A 19336-nucleotide genomic window follows, 5' to 3' on the forward strand; every position below is an offset into this window, starting at 1 on the left:
GAAAATAGGACATTCTGACAGAACACTGTTCTCCTGCAGAGAAGGGTTTAACATTTAACTCCTTCACATAAAAAAAATTTTCCATTTTCCACAGCCACATCCAAAATTTGAACTTCTCTTGTCCACTAATTTTGCTTGAAATCAGATAATTTAAATGCATGCTCAAAAAGCTCAGCCAAAAATGGATTTCTTCAGATCTCTGTTGATTCTCTCAAAATGGCTACTGGACACAGCCACTCAGTGAGACTGTGGTGGGGGTTGTGTCTCTTGGAAAAACGGAGACATTAGCTCCTCAAATTTCTATAGCATAAACAATAACTGCAGAGACATAGCACAGCTGGAAATAACCTTCTCAGACAGCATGTCTTTCTGGAAAATAGATTCTGCTGAATCTAAATTAATGGGCTCAACACGGGAGGTCAGGCTAGATGACGAAGATGATCCCCTCAGGTCTCAAAATAGATGTGCCTTGGGAAGAAGAGAAGTTTTTGGAACATCAAGTGGAGGAGACTGAACTTTATAGGGGTACCGGAAGTGCTGCAACACAACCTCAATTTGGAAGGTGCTCTTTGCTGCTGTCATATAAAATTAATGTGCTTCTATATCAGTGACTTATGCTTGGAGTATACCATTCTCTTATCCTAATCGTTTCCAATGATATAAAAAGCAGGAAAATACCTTCTTCCATATGGGAAAATTCTGATCTGTGTTTCAGCTACTGCTAACACTTCAATAGGTACTTAGCAGCAATGGAAACTGATCCAGCAAAAAAAGCAGCTGGGATGAGATTCAGAGTGGGCACCAGAATTAGCAGGCTGACAGCTGATGCTGGCTCTGAATCTGCTCCTTTCTATTCATTAGAAGAAATATGACAAATGCAAGGTTTTGTCTTAATTTCCCAATCTCCTTACCTGGAGAGTTTTGGGGTGATGAACAGGGTGAGCAGCGAGGAGAAAAACTGTAACCTGGATGGAAGGCAGCCTGCAATGGTATGTAGGACATGATATCCTCTTCAAAAAGGCTGCATGCAAAAAGTCATAGGGAGATATTTAGTTCACATTCATCACAAGAAAGAATGTAAATATGCGGTATGGTGCAAATTCACTGCGTCAGATGTTTGGGTGCATCTCTGAAGCCATGAACTCTAAAAAGTCCATAGGTTTCCCAAAGACAGCCTGATCACTAGCAATGAAGAACAAAATGAATTTTAATAGATGTTTCATGTTAACATGACAGCTCAGCCCACTGATGGAGAGCAAAGATGTAAGGCTACATAGGAAACAGGAACACCTTCAACACACTAACAGAGAGAAGTAAAGATGCATGCTCTGTCTCCCAGGCTGTTTTCCTTGGGTCATTTTCATGTAGTTCAGTGCTTTGACTCCTTGAATTGAAATGATGGGAGTAAGTTGCAAACTTCTTGCATTAGGCAGTGCTATTACAGCACACCAACCCCACCTGGGTAATGCAACATTTCCCATCTCAGACCAAGATAATTAGATATGTTCTTAGCTGCACTGAGAAGAAGTAGGACCTAAAGACCAAGCTCTCTGGTTCCAGTACAAACTGAAGCCTTATCTTCATAACCCAAACAATCCCCACTGCACTGGGCATTGAGGTTTCATGCACTTGTGGCAGTACTGCTTTAGTAAAATCATCAATTTCATGAGCAGTTACATTGTTGTAGTGAGAAAGACAAGGGATTTTTTCCTCTCTTGTGTTTCTTTAAAAACAAGACTTTTTTCCATTAAAAGTAAACATTTTGACCTGATTCTTTTTTATCTGCTACTGGATGGTAACAACCATACTGACTGAGCTGGCTGGATTTACTGCACTGATGGAGGCTGCCTTCCAGGAAGTACAAATTGACAGATAAACTCTGGCTGAATAATTTTGGATGGTTATCAGTATGACCTGATTTAATAAAATATTTTCAATTATGCTGAGAAAGAGCCAGATAGTTTCTCTGGTACTGTAAGTAATGATATTATGCTATTGATCAAATTGATTACCTCAGCAGAATTACTAAATCTGCATCACACGACAATTTTTCAAGCCCATGTGTACCCTCTGTCCGAATGTAATGGATCTTCTCCCTGAAACATAAGTGATATTAAGGAGAGGAGAAGAAAAAAAGACAAAATCAGAAAAAAACCATGCCATTATCCCAGCTTGACCTGTGCATAGAGCTGTTATTCTTTGGTATTTTGCCAGTTCCTGTTTATCTCCTTATAAAAATGGCAAACATCCTATATGCCTGATTAATTTTCTAATCTTCCTAACAAACAAACAAAAAAATTCAATCTCTATCATTCAGTTTACTGATGCAAAAGAAAGAGATTTGATTCCCTATTTTAGAAAACAGAGTGATTCTTAGTCCTCCAGTTTCATGTGTACTTGTTTCATCAAGTCACCAACCACAGATTTTTTGTGTAAGTCTACAACATAGCACCTTTTGTTAACACAACTTGCAGTAATATCACTTCCTTTCCCTCTGTCAGTTCCATCTGGAAAATAACACTCTAACATATACTTGATATGAATTAAACACACAGACGGTATACAGTATAAAATGTGTTCCATGTGTAAAATCATACCTTTTGTTAATAAGGACTAGGAAACATAGGATAGCATCCTATCAGCAGATTAGGATCATGGAAGATATACATCTGCACCCCAGCCTATTAGTATGCTTCTAAAGCATTGCAGTGTCCAAATATTTTTTTTCTAGTATTAAGTCAAAATATACCTCAAGTCAAGGATATGCTTTAGGACTTTGCAACCAAGGTCCATAAAAGACGGATTTTTGCATCCTAGGAATTTGCTTAATACCTGCTGCATGAGCATTACACAGTAGCTTGGATCACTCTTGGCCCAAGCTATAATCAACAAAGACCTGGAGGCAAAAGGCTCAATATCCTGTTACAAATCTCATTATGCACTGGCTAAGCTGTCCAGTGCCTATCACTGATCAATTTTGTTCTCTGCTCAAAAGGAGATAAAAGCATTATCTGTTCTCTGGGAAATGAGAAGTCAAGTTACAGCTGAGAAAAAAAAAAATAGTCTGGAATAATTTGATGGTGAAGATAAAAAATTCTCAGTTACAGAAATGTACATCTCTAACACTGAGAGTATTTTTCATTCTATTTCTTATTTTATTTGCACGTATCAATTCCTCCAGAAGGGAAGTCTAATCCTTACACCCAAAGAATTCTTTGTCTGGCCTTCAGAGCTAAATAAGGAGTCAGTAAGGCTACCAGGAGAAAGCACACAGCAGGAATTTGGAGGTCCTCTCCTTCTTCAGCAGTCCTGCAGCCACACCTCTGTACAGCACAGTACAACCTAAACTCTTGGTCAAACTCTCAGCTGGTAAATATGGGCATCACTGACATTGATTAATGTCAGCTTAACTTCTTGGCCAAAAATAGTTAATTCAAACTTTTGAATTCGAATAAGTTTAAGTTATACTGGTGATTGGTTCTGTTTTCTTTCTGTTTTTAAGGAATCTAATAGGAAAGGAATGAGCTTAATAAAAAGAAAGACACAATTTAACTACTTTGGAAATGACTACCTTTAAGTCAAGTGAGAAAGATTAAAGACAAGAGTACAATCCACTTCATAATCATGCTCCTATTTCTTTATAAAATCTAGGGTGACTATATCCATGACAGGGGTGTAAATCCAGTCATGAAGTAAAATCCTGGCTCTGCTGGAGTTACTGGAGTTCTGCTGCTGACTTCCATCCAAACACTCTTTTAACTCTATCTTCTGAAAAGCAAAGTGATAATTGCAGGTGAAGATGGGGTTTCTGCTATTCAGTAATACTTAGAATAGAAATTAGACATATCACTATTTGACTATATTTATTTTGTCTCTTCTTACTTCTTGGATGCCTGTGTAAAGTAACTATAGTAACCACATGGATCCTGGTCGTTCCCATCTACTCTTTAATGGTGACAGTTCAAGTTCATCTTTTGTACTAGAGTTACTATAATTTGGTTTTCCCCACTACAAAAAGCTCTTCCTGGAAGCAGGGTACAGCAGTCTGGAAAAAAGCAGTACCTGAGTGCATGGTTTCTGGCCAAGCTGGGCTGACGCTCCTGCAGCATCTCAAAAATGTTGGGTTGGCGTAGAAATGCAACAATCTTGTCATTGTAAGCTGGAAAAGGTAAAAAAACCCAGAGGCTACATTTGCCATGTCACCATGACTCTGCAGGAGCACACTGACTGTACTGCCAGTGAGACACAGGGCAACACGAGGCAGTGCATGCAGTTGATGAGAAGTCCCAAAACCCACCTTTGTAAGCATTGTTTCGAGAAGAAAAAAAAAAACCAACTTGGCTCACCCAGAGGTAATGCCTCGTGATGGTGCTGGTTTCGAATAGCTGTTACAAGACTATTGCCTGGTCTGGCCAACAGAGTAACTCCTCTGTTTCGAGAGACTTCAGAGGCCTACAACATCAGGGAAAAGAAAAAGAATGATCAAAACTAACAACCAGTAGCTCACCAGTCAGTTACAAGATTTGTCATCTTTACTTCTGTAACCATGATGCTGACTGAGGGACAGAAAGCACGCATGAAAATTATAGCTTTATACTCCAGTCAACTTAAAAAATGCAAATAATTCAGTGCTTCCAAATGAAGGTACACCATTATCCATAGCTATCACACCTCCTCAGTGCTGAAGGCACTAGAATCCAAAAATAAATGGATGTTGATACAGGTATTGCAGTAATGGACTTCTCTGGTTCAACAAAAATAAAATCTCTGTAGTATCACACTACACACTCTGTAGTATCAAACGTCTTGTTTTAGCATAACTGCATTACTTCAAGGTTTTTACAGCAATGTTTTTGAAAAGAGAAAAAACCCATAATGCTGCAATGTTCACTCAGCATTGTTGAAGGGAAATTTAATATTGGAAGTAACATGAGGAAGGTGTATCTATGTAGATCACAGCACAGATAAAGGCTGTATTGTCCCAGAAGGCTGCCTAACTTGCATAACCAGAAATTGAATTGTATACATTGAAAAGAAGAACATAATCCAAAGAGCTGATAAAAAGAGCAGTAACAAGAAAATTTTTAACTGCCCCTTAACTGAAGCACTTAAAGAAAGCCACTGCTCTAAATACTCTACCTAGTGAAGGGAATCATGTCAAGAAGGCAGATTTCTTAAAAGGTGGGAAAGCACTTCGGTATGAAGATATTAAAAGCCAAACAATGACATCTGGCAATGTTTGCATTAAGGTATTACTTGCTGGGTAACTTTTTGGGGACTTGTAAAAGTTGAGAGGAACCCACATGTCTCATGTTTTCCTCCTGAATACAGCCACAGTGAGGCCAAGAGAAGAATCACAGAATGGTTTGGGTTGGGAAGGACCTCAAAGATCATCTAGTTGCAACATTCTGCGACAGGCAGGGACACCTTCCACCAGAACAGGTTGCTATGGCCCCCTCCAACCTGGTCTTAAAACACTTCAGGCATGGAGCATCCACAGTTTCTCTGGGCAATCTGTTCCAGTGCTTCAACACCCTCACAGTAAAGACTTTTTTCCTCATACTTGATCTCAACTTACCCTCTTTCAGTTTAAGACACTCCCCTTGTCCTGTGACTACAGTGTGAGACTGCATCAGGACAAGATACATCATGAATTCCAATTGCCACTCTACTGGGCTAATAGCTGCTCCTTTCTCACTGCACAAATTACAGCATTTGGCAACCACTTCAGGAAGAAATTGCCCCTACTTCAATGTTTTAAATGCTTAGCTCTGCATCCAAGCAAATGGTGCCAACCTATTTTCAGTGGTACAGCCAAACTCCAGGTCTTCCAACTGGATATACACAAAACCTGGGAAGTTAAATGTGCCTGGCAATCTGCCTTTTGGAACCCGTAAAGCTTAGAATGCATACATGTAACAAGATACCAGTCAATGCATTCGATACATGTCAACACACAGGTTAAACAATAACTATTCTAATCAAGCACACTGTAATTTAAAACACAAAACTGCTGTACAAGTGCATGGCGAATGTTTCGCTCCATCATTCCTTTAGGATTTAACTTGCATCCATCTTCTGCCTTTGTCTCCCCCCTCAAACCCCCACAGGCCAACTCACAAGGAAAGTTTAGCTCAGGCTTAGGCAGCTTTTCCCCTGTGACCCAGGCATCCACCCCAGCAAGCACTTTGTGGCCTTTCTGGCATTCACTCCGTGCTATGGCACAGGGGAGGAACCTTAGGTGCAGGAGGTTCCCTATGATCCACTGCCACAGCAGGCACGAGGGCCCTGTGGGAGCAGCCACTCCTTGGGCTGTCTGTGGGCAGCACAGCCAGGATCACACACTGGCCCGTGACCATTTGTACTAGTTAGGATGTGTGTGCAATGCTAAGGCATTGCTGGGCTCAGCTTATCCACTTCCAGGGAGCCCAGGGGTTCAGGTGAGGATGCCTATTCCTCAGGTCCTTGTAGAACAGATTTGCAAGGGAATGTGGATGGTAGGTGAGCCTGTTTTTAAGGGTGATTGCTGACTCATCCTTGACAACGATAAATCCTATGCCCTTGCTGCTACGTATCATTTTACTGACCAGAAGATAGAAAGGAGTAAAGGGAGGAGTAACAGAGGAGTTGAACATGTATCTCCCATAAAAATTAGCACCAGATGGTATTTGCTCATCACTTGGGAACTGCATGGAACTTCTGCCCAACCTGGGGGCTGGGCTTGGCTCCTCCTCTTGCTCTTGTCACCATTCCTTTTGTTATCTTTCTAGTGCCTGGACATATTTCTCCCAGAGCAAGAATTTTGGAAAGAAATGTCCATAGTGCCTGTGAAAAGAAACTTTCACTCCCTTCTTCCCATCTTCCCAGTTCTGGTTTAAGAGCTAAAATCATCTAGATTGTAAGAATCCAGTTCTATACACACCTCAGTAAAGTGGTGATGTACTTCTCTTCACCACCATCCCTAGGCATTGCACATGCTGTTTTTGGTCTTTGCACATTTACACCTCCAAACATTTTTCTCTGGCAACACAACAGGAAAATCCCCAGCCCTCTAATTAACTTCCATTTTGCTAACAATTCTCTTCCCACTCTTAGCTAATAGACTACAATTGCTTGCTCCAATTTAGTGTTCAGTCACAATCATTTCATCTACTTTGACTTTCTAATTGAATAATTAAATTTTGATTAGCACATTATTCTCAAATAAAAAATAAAGAGTGACCCCTCTAAAGATTTAGTGACCTGGTTCATGTAGTGCAGAGTAATTGACAGATTTATGTTAGGTTTTAACAGCTTTGAAATTGATACTGGGATGTTGCAACCAGAGTGGAAAGTCCAAACTACCAGAGGAGCCTTTCAAGATGTGATACTTTTTCCTGGGTTTTATATCCCTGCTGGATTTCAGAGGCCCGTTTGAATCCTGCTACTTGCTTGTTGTGGTTTAAGTTGCTAAGGAGATTTATATACTGCCATATATTCCAGCACCTTCTCTGCTCTTCTTGCTAACCATCACCTCTTGCCTATCCATTGTGGATAGGAATGCTGCCACTGCTTCCTTTCTCTTGCCATCTTTAAAATCTCTACCCTGTAATTATGTATGCTGATTTTCACTGCAGATGGGAAGTCCTTTAGAGGGAATAGGAAGTGCTTACAAACTGTTCTGTTTATAGCAGTGGCAGAAGAAGAAATTAATCACTTAGTAACCTGTCCTTTAGTTACTGATGGCCACTACAGCTACCTGGATTTTCTTCCAAAAACCAGGTAACTAAGAGTAGCAAAAACCCCCTTTCTCCTGTAAAAGAATTATAACCTTAAGTGCCTAATAAAGAATTTGTAGCAATTTTTTTTCAAATTAATATATAATATCATTTAATATCAGTAATCTAAACAGAACAATGGAAGTTTTTGCAGAGATCCTTTATTTCATTACCCTGGCTCTTTTCTGTGCCCTCTCTGGCAACCTCAACTTCACTATTCTGATGTCCTTCAGGCTCCTTTGACACATGTACATAACATTGAAAACTGGTGAGTTGTCCTTTGTGGTACTTCATACTGTCCTGGTGACAGCTTCCAGAGGCCACACCATCTGCTCAGCAAAGAAACCGCCAAGGCTGCAGACAGCTGACACATGGCCAGGACAAAGCGCCACGTGAGTCTACAGACATGATTTATAGGCCAAAGAACATCCAAATGCACTTGGAGGAAATGGTATGGAACATGAGGCTCTTAATAAATGAGCTGAGCTGCAAAGGGTTGAATATTTTCCTTGTAAATGAGAGGGACTTTTAGGCACCAATCCAAAGTCCTTGGAAATCAATGGGAGTCCTTCCAGTGGAGCAGGTGACACTCCCAAATGAGAAGCTACTTGACTACAGCAATGAAGTTTGGCTATGATAAGAGCATAGAAGCACTGTGAGACCTGGGTCACCAAGACTGAGAGGTGATCATCATCACTTTTTCATTGGCTGATGATGCCAGAACAGTAGCCTCAAAGAACAGTTTTTTATTTCCTCAGATAATCATTACTCAAAAGTATTCAATACTTTTGACATCCTACCCTGTACTGTTTTTTGGGGTTTATTGCATATTGCTCCTTGCCAGCCTTGCCAGTGCTTGCAAAACCAAGTGTATTTTTTGGCTAGGTCATCTGAGCTGCTCAGTGGTGTTTCTGTCCCTGACACGGTGAATTTGCAAGCAAGCCTCAGGCAAGCATGGGCCCAAGCATGAATGATGGTGCAGGTGGCTATCACAGTTGTGCTAGTAATTCAATCACAGCAGGAACACTTAACAGAAGGCTGCTGGCAGAGGGAAGTTGCTAAGCTGGTGGGAAGATATGATTGAAACAGATCCACTGATATAATTCTATCTTCGGAAAATATGGTGCTGTATTTACCCAAGATGGAGAAAACATGCCCAAGCTACTCAGGCCTGATTTGCCTTTGGTCCTGAAGAACTGACCTCACACTCTGTTCAGCTCCTGATCCCAACCCACCTGTCAGTGAGAGATATTCAGACTGGATCTGCTGTAATAAATTTTGATGCTAATTTCACAAGCATTTCTCTGGACGTTTTTGTGGAAGAGAAAGATCCTTTCACCATAGTTCATCTCTAGTTCTATTCAGCAACAATTTTTACAAATGTTTAACTGTATGGATTTGCTATATGAAGAATCTGATTGCTGGTATCTTTTCCTACTTAAATCCACAATACAAACACAGTACTTAGGCTTCTTTCAATCCTGTCTTTGGTCCTCAGTGCTAAAAATCATATCCATGATATATAGGAAATATATTTAATGTGACTGAAACTGGGAAAGCAAACCTCAGCACACATTATTGCACTACTTCTAGGGAGTCTATCTTTTCAGAGTACAATGTCACAGCAGGGAATGAAGACACATACGAGGTACCAAAATAACTTTAGTAAAGCAAGGCCAGGATGTCAAATATGGATTTTTCTTTTAAAACCTATTCTGTCATCACTTCACTTCAGTTATGCTTTGCTTGCTTATTATTTTAATCTGAAAACTATCAAAATATAAACCAACAAGCTCTGAAATAAATCCTTTAGAAACACAAAAATATCCCTTTTATTGTCTTTGGAAGATAAGACATTCACAAGACAGTCCGTTTCAATGCTTTTAGAATATAACAAGTTATTTTAATTCTGGAGACGACTGCTGTCAAAAGTTCCTGAGTTGATATGAGTGCAGTTACCTCTCCAGCGCTGTAGCTACGAAGTCGCTGCAGATGCTGCCGGTGAGTCAGGTGATTTGGGAGACGCCCATTCTGCAGTGGGATCCTGGGATCTATGAAGGTGGTAGCACGGCTATTGTGGTCAACGAAGAAAGACTGAAACACAAAGGAACAGTGGTTTCTTTAATATGAAGACTGCCAACCCTGTGACGGTATTGTGGGAAAACAGCAGGAAAACCACTGGCATCTATAAGTCAGAAATGCCTGGGGTAAGTATAGTCCATGGAAGGCACCTGCAAACAACAGGACTGGCCTACTCAAAGCTAGAATAGCTCTTAGAAAATACCAGAAGCTGTGTAGGCCAAAGTCATGTGCAGTGGCCATGATGTAAGCAAGATAGGAGAGTGTCACTGGTGGGGTTTTGGGGTCCCTTTGGGATCCCTGAGACTGCTTCTGCAGCCCTCAGCAACGGAGCACGTTCCTGAGCCTTGCCCAGATAGAATTTTGGCTGGCGGTGAGCTCTCAGACCAGCAGAGTGAAGAGACTGGAATATGCAGAAAGGCACAAATCCATAGTTTATTCTATGAAGGCATCCTATCTAGCATATACCATGGTTATTGTTTTACAGGGGTTTTTATATCTTTTGAGTGTTTTGCAGTTTGCACCAATTACCAAGGGAACTCTACATTCTAACCAATCCTCGAGGGATTTCACATTCAAAGCTAGCCTATGGATACTAAAAGAGAATGAACCACTAATATTGAAGATAGATAAGAGGGTCTACTAAGGGGGAGAAGCTGGATTCCTTTTTGTATTCGTCATTTCACAAGCCATTTCTTATCTTTAAGCTATGGTTTTCCAAGGGGCTTGTTCTGAGGATGCAGGGGGAATTTCTTCTTTATGAATATTTTCTGCTCCCTCCACAGGAGAGGATAATATTATTGGGAAATGCTGCTTTAACTTATTTGATGGTTTCAGAGGTCAGTCAGCAAAGCATCATTTGAGGCAGAGACACTGAGTCAAATTTTGCAGTCACAACAGATCTACTACTCTGGCTCAAACTTTGTTGTCAGTCCAATGCTGCCTTGGCTTTGGTACAATATTCTAGAGAAAGCTAGAAATGCCTTGAAACTTTGAAGCCTTTCTTGCTTCTAAAATAACTCTCCTTGCTGCTTGTGTTGTTTAAACCGAATATTCACTGATTTTGAGTCAAGAAGGAAGGAACTTTTAATAATCATCTAGTCTGCAGTGCTGTGATAAACAAGTGATTAGTTTTGTTGGCACTCTTACCTTGCCCTGCTGGTCAGTTTTTATCTCCCAGCCACGAGGAAGCTCCAGCCGGGTATCAGCAAACATGTTGATAAAATTTACCAGGTCTCTGTTGTGCTGATACCGCTCAAAATTACGAGCATCTCTACGAATCTTCAGAATCATATGCTTCAAGCAGGTACTGTTGGTGAAGACTCGATAGGCACTCTGTGAGATGGATAACAGAAGGAAAGAAACCCAGTTCTGATGTCAAAACATATTTGGTTATTTCATGGGCCATATGCCCAAAGAACTGAAACAAATCCTGTTAGAATCAAGAAACACTTCATCTCATTGTTTTGATTTGAACGACTACTTTACATGCCTAATGAAGACATACCAATCTGAAAAGTGAAACATCCCGCACACTATGCACAGTTAGCTTGTGCAAGAACTGTTGTTTTACTTCAAAAATGGTCATCTGAAACATTACACACTCAAGGTGCATGTAGTTGCCCCGTTCATTGCTTTTACTGGTCGACAGAAACACTGCTTGTGTGCTTGGACAGTGCCAGAGAGATGCAAAGACAGCTGTGAACATCTATTTTTGCTATAACTGATATCAAGATGTGCATGATAGGAGTCATGAACTTAAGAGAACCCCAGTGCAGATGTCTCCATATGAGCTTGCTATCTTTTTTATGGTGACTATACAGCCACAGGACAGAAGCAGACACTTTTTAATTGTCTATTTTTAGAAGACATGAATTGTTTCCTGGAATGGAGTATTTGTTTCTGCTATTTGTTTCTGTGATGACTACAAAGCGTTTCAGATGGACACATGCCACCCCTCAGGCAGGGAGCTGTATCTCACAATGGGCATTAAATACATTTCTTAGAGGAATGTGGCCTGAGGCAGCTCAAGGGACTGAACTGATCTGATTGCAGAATAGGGGCCCAACGAACTGTATTTGTTGTTACAGTGTGTTCAGTGACAGAGCACCACAAAATAATACTTGTGCTGACAACACACAGGCCCATTCACAGGATACTCTTTGTATCCTTCACTTCAGGGAAAAAGCTCCTCAAGGCAGAGCAGGAAACTTCACAAAAATCTCCTGAGCCTCTCACCAGAGAGAAAATAAGTGTCTTGGTTTGCTGGTCGGCCCAAGAATTGAATTATTCATTAGAGTAATAAAGGACCACTGGAGGACTGCTGTCTTCAGTGAAGTGAGCTCCAGTGTGCAGACCTGGAACATGTCCAGAGAATCTGACCCAGCAGCTTTGAATTCTCAATTTCTATGTGTTTTTAGTGCATTTCAACCACCATAATGCAATAAAACATCTACAGGTATAATCTTTATTATGTAAGGATTTATTGTGGTGACACCACTGAGAATGCTCCCTGTAGCACAGGGTCCCTAATTATGACAAGGGTTGGTAAATGTTATGAAATCTCAGAGATATGATCTCTGCCCTGAAGATATGACCTGCTTATAACCCAGGAAAGCTTCATGGTCACAGATTTTTAAGATCCCAGCCTACTACTAACAAAAGTTGTATTTTGATCTAATGTATGATCAATGACTGTCTTGAATATCTCTAAGTTGCATTAGGGAAATAAGCAGTGCAATGTAGTTTTATCTCTTCGTGAAAATAAAATATCTGAAAAATGAGAGCCTTTCCTTTTTAATTCTAACTGCTGGATAATATTTTCCAAACCTAACTTCAGTGGCATAATTAATAGCTTGAAATTTTAATAGGGGCTTGTGGTTAAAATATTACATTCATGTTAAGGCAAAAGTTATGTGGGCCATTATTCCTCTACAAGTGGTATCTATATGACCATTTGACAGATGTTTTAAGAGATTATTTTGGTTCTTACATTAGAGACAAGTTTTTAAGATAAAACTGAAGGCCTCTTTCTGCTTTTTTTTTTCTTAAATTCAGTGACTAATAAAATTGAGATTTAGTCTCTTGTGAGCTGTTCTTTACACAACTATGGAATCAGTTGCTAATTTTTCCAACAACTGTGCTGGTTAGAAATTACACTGCTCCCAGCTATAAATCATCATATATCACCCTGCCAATGGAAGAAATTATCTGCACTCCATAACCTAGTTCAGGGAATGTCAGATGAGTGAATACATCCCTTCCTTGTCTCATGAGCGATAATCTCTGGCAGATGCTTGGATATGGACGGCTGGCTTTAATCCACAAAGTGCCACAGCCAGAACCTGATGTCTGCAGTTAGCTAAGAGGCTGTGCTGAGGCAACTCTCAAAGTGTTTCACTTTCTTTTCCCTTTGAAAAGGAAGGTCATTGCTACCCAGAAATGGATGACTTTCCAAATAGTCAGAAGTCATGTTTAGGTGCCTTGTTGAACTATATTCCATATATGGCAAACTAGGACTGCATCTCCTCGTGGGACTTCCCTATCTGCTTCCTCCTGATACTACATTTTTTCCACTCCCATTCAGGTTTGCAAGAAAATGTGTGGTTTACTGCACTAACAGAAAAAAAGTTATTTTAACTTTGAAAATTTGTTTTTATTTGTGCTTTTGCCAAAAGAGCTACACTGACACAAGTCAGTATTTCTTTTACTCAGTTATGCCTGCTCCCTTTTTGGGAAAGCAAATTGCAAAAGCTAATTTTTTTCCCTCTATTTCCCTGAGACTTGGCGGTATCTGAGTAAGACTTCTCAGGATGTTGGATCAAAAGGCAACAACTTCACTGCCTGCAGCAACAGACAACAGAATCAACCAAGCTGAAACCAAGGGTTCCTGCTTGCTCTGGAAGGATAATGTTAATGGGCTTCTCTGTACCATGGAATCTCTTGTGTGAGGCAGAATTCCAGCAAGAGCCTCCTTGGAGCAGCCTGGCTGTAGTGTCCCCAGCCTGGTCGGGTGCTCAGAAAAGACAACTGATCCCCAAGTCACACAATTCAGATTCACTGTGCATTCTCCCTGAAGGTCTAGGGGACAGCACTGGGACTCAAAAATCAGTAGTGTGAGAGAGCAAATCATCAGTACTCACATAGTTTGCATGCAGCACAGTGAAGAACTCAGGATTGGTGATGAACTTCACAGCTGGAGACTGCAGCAACAAGGTGATTTTTTGAGAATTCACAGGAGAAAGGGAACCTTCCCTCCTAATCTCTGGACACAAAAAACAAGCCACAGAATCTTATTAATGTAGTGCCAAGCAAAGTCTATTATTTAACCTTTCAGAAACAGCTGCAAAAGTGATAATATAAAAAAGTCATCACCTGCCCAATGCACCTACCTTGGCATTCCCAAGACAATCCTGCTAGCAAACTGAGGGATGTCCTTATGGTTAGCAATGCAGTGCAGGAGCTGGATAGTTTCCTGAACTGTAGCTTATGAAACTCTGTGTCAAGTGTGCTGCTGTCCCTAAATGTAATGTGACCACAGCGGTTTTCACCAGCTGATGGTTTGGTTCAGTCACCCAGGTCCATTCTGGTTTCCCCTGCAGCTGATTTTAGAGAAATCTAATCTCCCAATCCAGCACTACCCTTTATTTTAATTACATTGTTTTTGACAAGTCTAAGGTTTTGGGGAATTGTATGGTAAAGAAATAAAAAAACAGATACAATTGAATTATTTTTAATCTGTGTCAATTAATGAAGCAGAACTGAGTATTCAGAATGTAACTCTGTAGAGGTAGAAACTCCTCACCCTCTTTAGCTACCAGAAAAATTCTTCCTACTATTGAACTATGGCTTTGGTGTTTTGGCATTTTCAAATAAAGCCACATTTTATTTGCAACCCAAGAAATTGGATGCAGATGTCATCAACAGGATAAATACAATTTCATGTTGTTTTTCTTGTCAGTTATAACTTCTTTTTTCTTCATGCTGCACACATCCTATTATTTTATCCATTTAAAACTGCAGACTGGATCAGTTGCTGGAGTTAAATTGATTTATACTGGTTTAGAACCTGGATTAATGTGCCTTAATTGTATTCCTTCTGAAATTTTTCATTTAAATTAAAAGACAAATAACAAATGCATAATACTGCAGCTTTTTCTTCCCTAATGTGTTTACACCATCAGTGGCCTTCTAATTCTTGGAATTTTATACAATATTGATGTTTTCTTCTAAAAGCAAAGCAATTATCTATAGCAAAAACCATTTCCTAGTAACTTATGGAAAGATTTATCACACTCATTAGCTCTTCGGGTTTAAAACAAAAGACTGCATGCTAAATAATAAAATGAAATAAATACTTAGTGGTGGCAACTCCTATTAAATTACTGTTTTATTGTCTATGATACTAAATGAGTGTATATATTACAAGTAATGGCTACATTACTTATAAGTACTAATAATACAATGTGTACCTCATTTCCACTTCTCTAACATAGAGAACTGGGATCTCCTTATAAGATCCACTGTAGGTAGAAGTCTCCCTTCAATTGCAATACAAAACATGGCAAGGAAACTTTGAGCATCAAATACTAACTATCCTTGGCCAAAATTGATTTTCAAGATAAAAACACCTAATGGATCAAAACAAACAAAATTGAATATTTTTCTAAACTTGTTAAAAAAAGTTTCTTATTTCTCTATGTAATTTTACTTATTCAACACAGAAAACTAAGAAAATTCAAGCAAGATACTGTGTTATCTCTTTCCCATTACCAATCCTATTTACAGCGGGAAGGCAAAAGGATTGCAAGAAGTGGGATTTACTCATGGCAGACAATACAGAACACAAAGTTAGTTGGAGGCAAGAGTGATCCAAAGAAAGAGAATTGGTGAATCATTCTGCTGGTGGTAACAAAGCAGGGAGTTATTTTTGCATGGCCTCTTGAAACAAACACTTAAGACTATGGTTTCCCAAATGTTTTGAGAAAACATTTTTGGTAGGAGTGTGACTACCACCAAAAGGAGTAGAAGAGATCCCCACCATCCCATACTGCCTTGGGTACACATCTTCCTCTTCTGCTTTTTAGTGACACTCATTCTTGTCTCCTTAAGTAACAAGCAAGATGAAAGATCCAATCTGGCCATAAATGACAAGGACAATGACAAAAGTCAGGCTATTTTTCAGGCACTTCAGTTCTCCACTCTGGTATGGGGTCCTGTCACATAAATTAGTGGTGAGCAAAAGCACAGCTGTGCCTTCTTCAGTGACAGCCCACACTTAGGTCAGCTCATAGCTATCACAAAACCACACCTTTAGAAACCACAAGTATTTCTTAGATAATGCCAGGGCCACTGCAGGTGCAATCACATGGGCAAATGTGGCAGCGCAGAAGCCAGGCCTTGAGAAAATAAACTGCAAATGCCCCAAGCTAAAAATCACACAGCCACAAAAATAAGACTTTTGCAACTACTAAGTGAATAGTATTCAACTAATAGCTGCAAAATGCCTCTTTCAAATGTGGCCTTTATCAAATGGCTGTTTACTAAGGTAAAAATGCTTTGTCTGTCTTAGTAGTTGTTAAAGAAGAACTGAAACGTTTGTATCCAGCTTTGTACTTGTAGCTTCACATCTAAAAACTGTATCTTCAGGTTTTTTGTTTTGCTCTGTTGATTTTTTTTTAATTAAGTTTTGCAACCTGATATAATAAAATTCCAGTCTCCCCTGGAAAGGCAGATTTCCCCAGAACTGAATGGCACTGAACATGCCCTTAGAAGCTTTGTTGCCCCATACCTGGGCTTGGCTGGGAAGGCTCTGCCTCAGAGTCACTTCCTCCTCCAGTGGGAACTCTCTCCACCCTGTTGTTTACCACAGCATCATCTTCAGTCCTCTCTGTTGCGATGGTTCTCTGGATGTTTTGGTACCTAGATACATTCATAGAAAGGAACAACAAGATTTAGTTAACAGAGGTGCTTTCTGTTGCTTTCTACCTTAACAATCAGCACTGTTTCTGAATGATTCCAATATTTCTATCTTCAGTGTACAACAGAGTAAGAGCACAGCTGACTCTTTTCCTGCAGCTGGTGCAGCTGCCTTTGGGCCAACCAGTACTCTGCAAACTTGGCATTTTTCAGACTAACAAACAGCCACAGAGGGTGCCAAGTCAGGAATACTCAAGCTTTAGACACATATTTAGGCTATGTGTTCATACTTCGAGACTTCCCTTTAAAACATCTGGACACCTGGAATCTAAAACTAGAGGTGGATCATGGTTCCTCCTCTCATTTAGCCTTATGGAAGCATTATCAATGAAGTAAGGATCAACTCTGTGATGAGCTGAGTAACTTTCAGTCTTTCTTGCTAAATTATTGGATGCACATCCAGAACCCTGAATAGGTAAAGGAGCCCAATCCTAAATACTTTACCTGATGAAGAACAAATACCCTGGAGTGTTTTGAATTCACACTGCAGAAATAAAATTCTCCTTAACTTGTTCACTCAAGGTGACAGATGAATTGGTGAACATTTTTTCTTTGGTTCTACTGGCAAATTATAAGTATGTCTTAAGTGTTTTATAAATGCATTTTATATATAGAGAGAGAAGGAAAAGAAAAAGGAAGGATAAGGAGAAAGAAACAAATAGAAAGAGAAAGAAAAGCAAAGCTAGAAAACAGACTCTCTTAATTATTTTAATTAGCTTTTATTCCATCTCAGTATTTTTAATCCTTCTTTCTTCATGGCATTTCCATGTGATTTGAAACAGGATGGCTTTACGGCCTGCTTTTAATCTGATCCAGCATGGTTTGTCTTTCCTTTTTCTGACTTACACTCTTTTCTTTCCTCAGCTCAAGCTCCAACTTACAGATTTTACTTACTTTCTCTCTTTATTTGTTAATGCATACTTAATTCCAAATCAGAAGTTAGTCATGAGAAAGTTTCTCAAAGTGACACAGGATCATTAAAGACAAGAGTTAGGGTTTGGCTTTTTGATGTCTCAAAAGACATCATCTCCAGTAGCTCACTGTAATGCAATCTTAGGCTGGAGATAATTAAGAAAAAATAATTAAAGTTTTAATAGATTTATACTAAACTTTCACAATGCTATGTGCCCCCCTCTAGTACTCAGAATCATTTTAAGCTATATTTAGTGTATATTTCGATAGTTTAAGAAAACATCCATCTTTACAAGTAAATTCTGATAGCAGGTTTTGCAACAGCATGAATTTACTGTTTCAAACCCTCTGTTTTAGACTTACATTTTACAGCTTTATTCACTTGACTGCAAGCAACTGAATGAACTTTCCATTCCAGTACTGGAGGAGTTTTACAACACCCACATGCACGAGAATGGAAAGGAAAAACCAACCACAAAACCCCCCAAGTACATATAATCAAGAGATATAAGCACACATATAGAAAAACCCTGTACCATCAATTTAATTAGATGGTAGAAATTCCCCACTGGCAAACCTCAAAGAGCAACACCAGCTGTATGCCAACAAAAGGCTACGCATTTCTTTTGCGTCTCAATACTATAAAATCACCTTATATAAATACCAAAAAATGCCAAAGTAATTGGAGAAAACATTGGAAGTGCAAAAGTTTATGGGAATGCCTCTGGAAATTTCAGTCTCCTTTCAAAGTGATTTGTCAAAGAAATGGAGCTTAAGAAATACCATGGTGTGGCTGTCCTAACCATGATGGTTATAATTTCTTATGTTGATTATTATCTTTCAAACTAGTGCAAAGACATGTCTAGACATACATATGCTACAAAGTATCCTTTTAACAGAGCTTGAACAACAAGGGCTGTGATCTGCTCGGCCAACAAGAAAGCAAGTCAGGTAGTGCTGCAGAAAATGAGTAAGAGCCTTTAAAATTAGAAGTATGGATGTCTCTTTCGTGTTTGTCCAACACCTGGATTCCAGTTTTGCATTCCCTGTATCCTCAAGTGGCTCGTACAGCTAAAGGAAAGCTTGGAGCACAGAAGGAAAGCAGCACTAGGTTTAATCACAGCTATGGGTGTTTTTTTCAAGCTGAATTTCCAAAGCTTTGTGGTTTTGGCTGGGCTAGAAATACCAAGCTTCCTAGTAATATTTTGGTCTTTCCATTCCCTTCCACAGATTAAACAAGGAAGCCAAAAAAAAGAGTAAATTTGTTTAAAAGAAAAGTCACCAAGCTTTTTCAAACTGCAGAGTGATGTTGAGTCCAAATTTTGTTGGAGATTAGAGCAAAAGTTCAGGCTGATGCTAATTTTATCAGCAAGGTCTTTGTTTGCTGTTGCCTGGCCTAAAATGATTCTTAGGTGTGCCTACTGAAAAACATTTCAAATCATTAAGTTTGAAACACAACAAAATAATATTTCTGAAATGAAGGCTTAAAACAAAGTCCAATCCTCCACAGTGTTGATAATAACTAATGAAAAGTAACTTTCCTGACATGTGGAGACATGAAATATCTGAAATTAGATCTAGGACTAGAATGACTTTAAAAAATATAACAG

General features: G+C 39.5%; 1 protein-coding gene across 8 annotated transcripts in view; it reads right to left on the bottom strand.

Moving 5' to 3' along the window:
* The window catches only part of HECW1 (HECT, C2 and WW domain containing E3 ubiquitin protein ligase 1), a 253483-nt gene that overhangs the window by 37087 nt on the left and 197060 nt on the right, over positions 1-19336 (bottom strand). For all 8 annotated transcript variants that reach the window (XM_088167564.1, XM_088167559.1, XM_088167554.1 and 5 more), the window contains 8 exons: positions 16627-16757; positions 13979-14100; positions 10986-11171; positions 9717-9851; positions 4347-4452; positions 4063-4159; positions 2013-2096; positions 912-1021 (listed from right to left, as the gene is read on the bottom strand). In XM_088167564.1, the coding sequence (XP_088023690.1) occupies positions 912-1021; positions 2013-2096; positions 4063-4159; positions 4347-4452; positions 9717-9851; positions 10986-11171; positions 13979-14100; positions 16627-16757 (971 nt within the window). The remainder of the gene's footprint in view (positions 1-911; positions 1022-2012; positions 2097-4062; positions 4160-4346; positions 4453-9716; positions 9852-10985; positions 11172-13978; positions 14101-16626; positions 16758-19336) is intronic.

This window comes from Sturnus vulgaris, chromosome 1 (genome assembly GCF_052056855.1).
Source record: "Sturnus vulgaris isolate bStuVul1 chromosome 1, bStuVul1.hap1, whole genome shotgun sequence".
Taxonomy (NCBI): Eukaryota; Metazoa; Chordata; class Aves; order Passeriformes; family Sturnidae; genus Sturnus; species Sturnus vulgaris.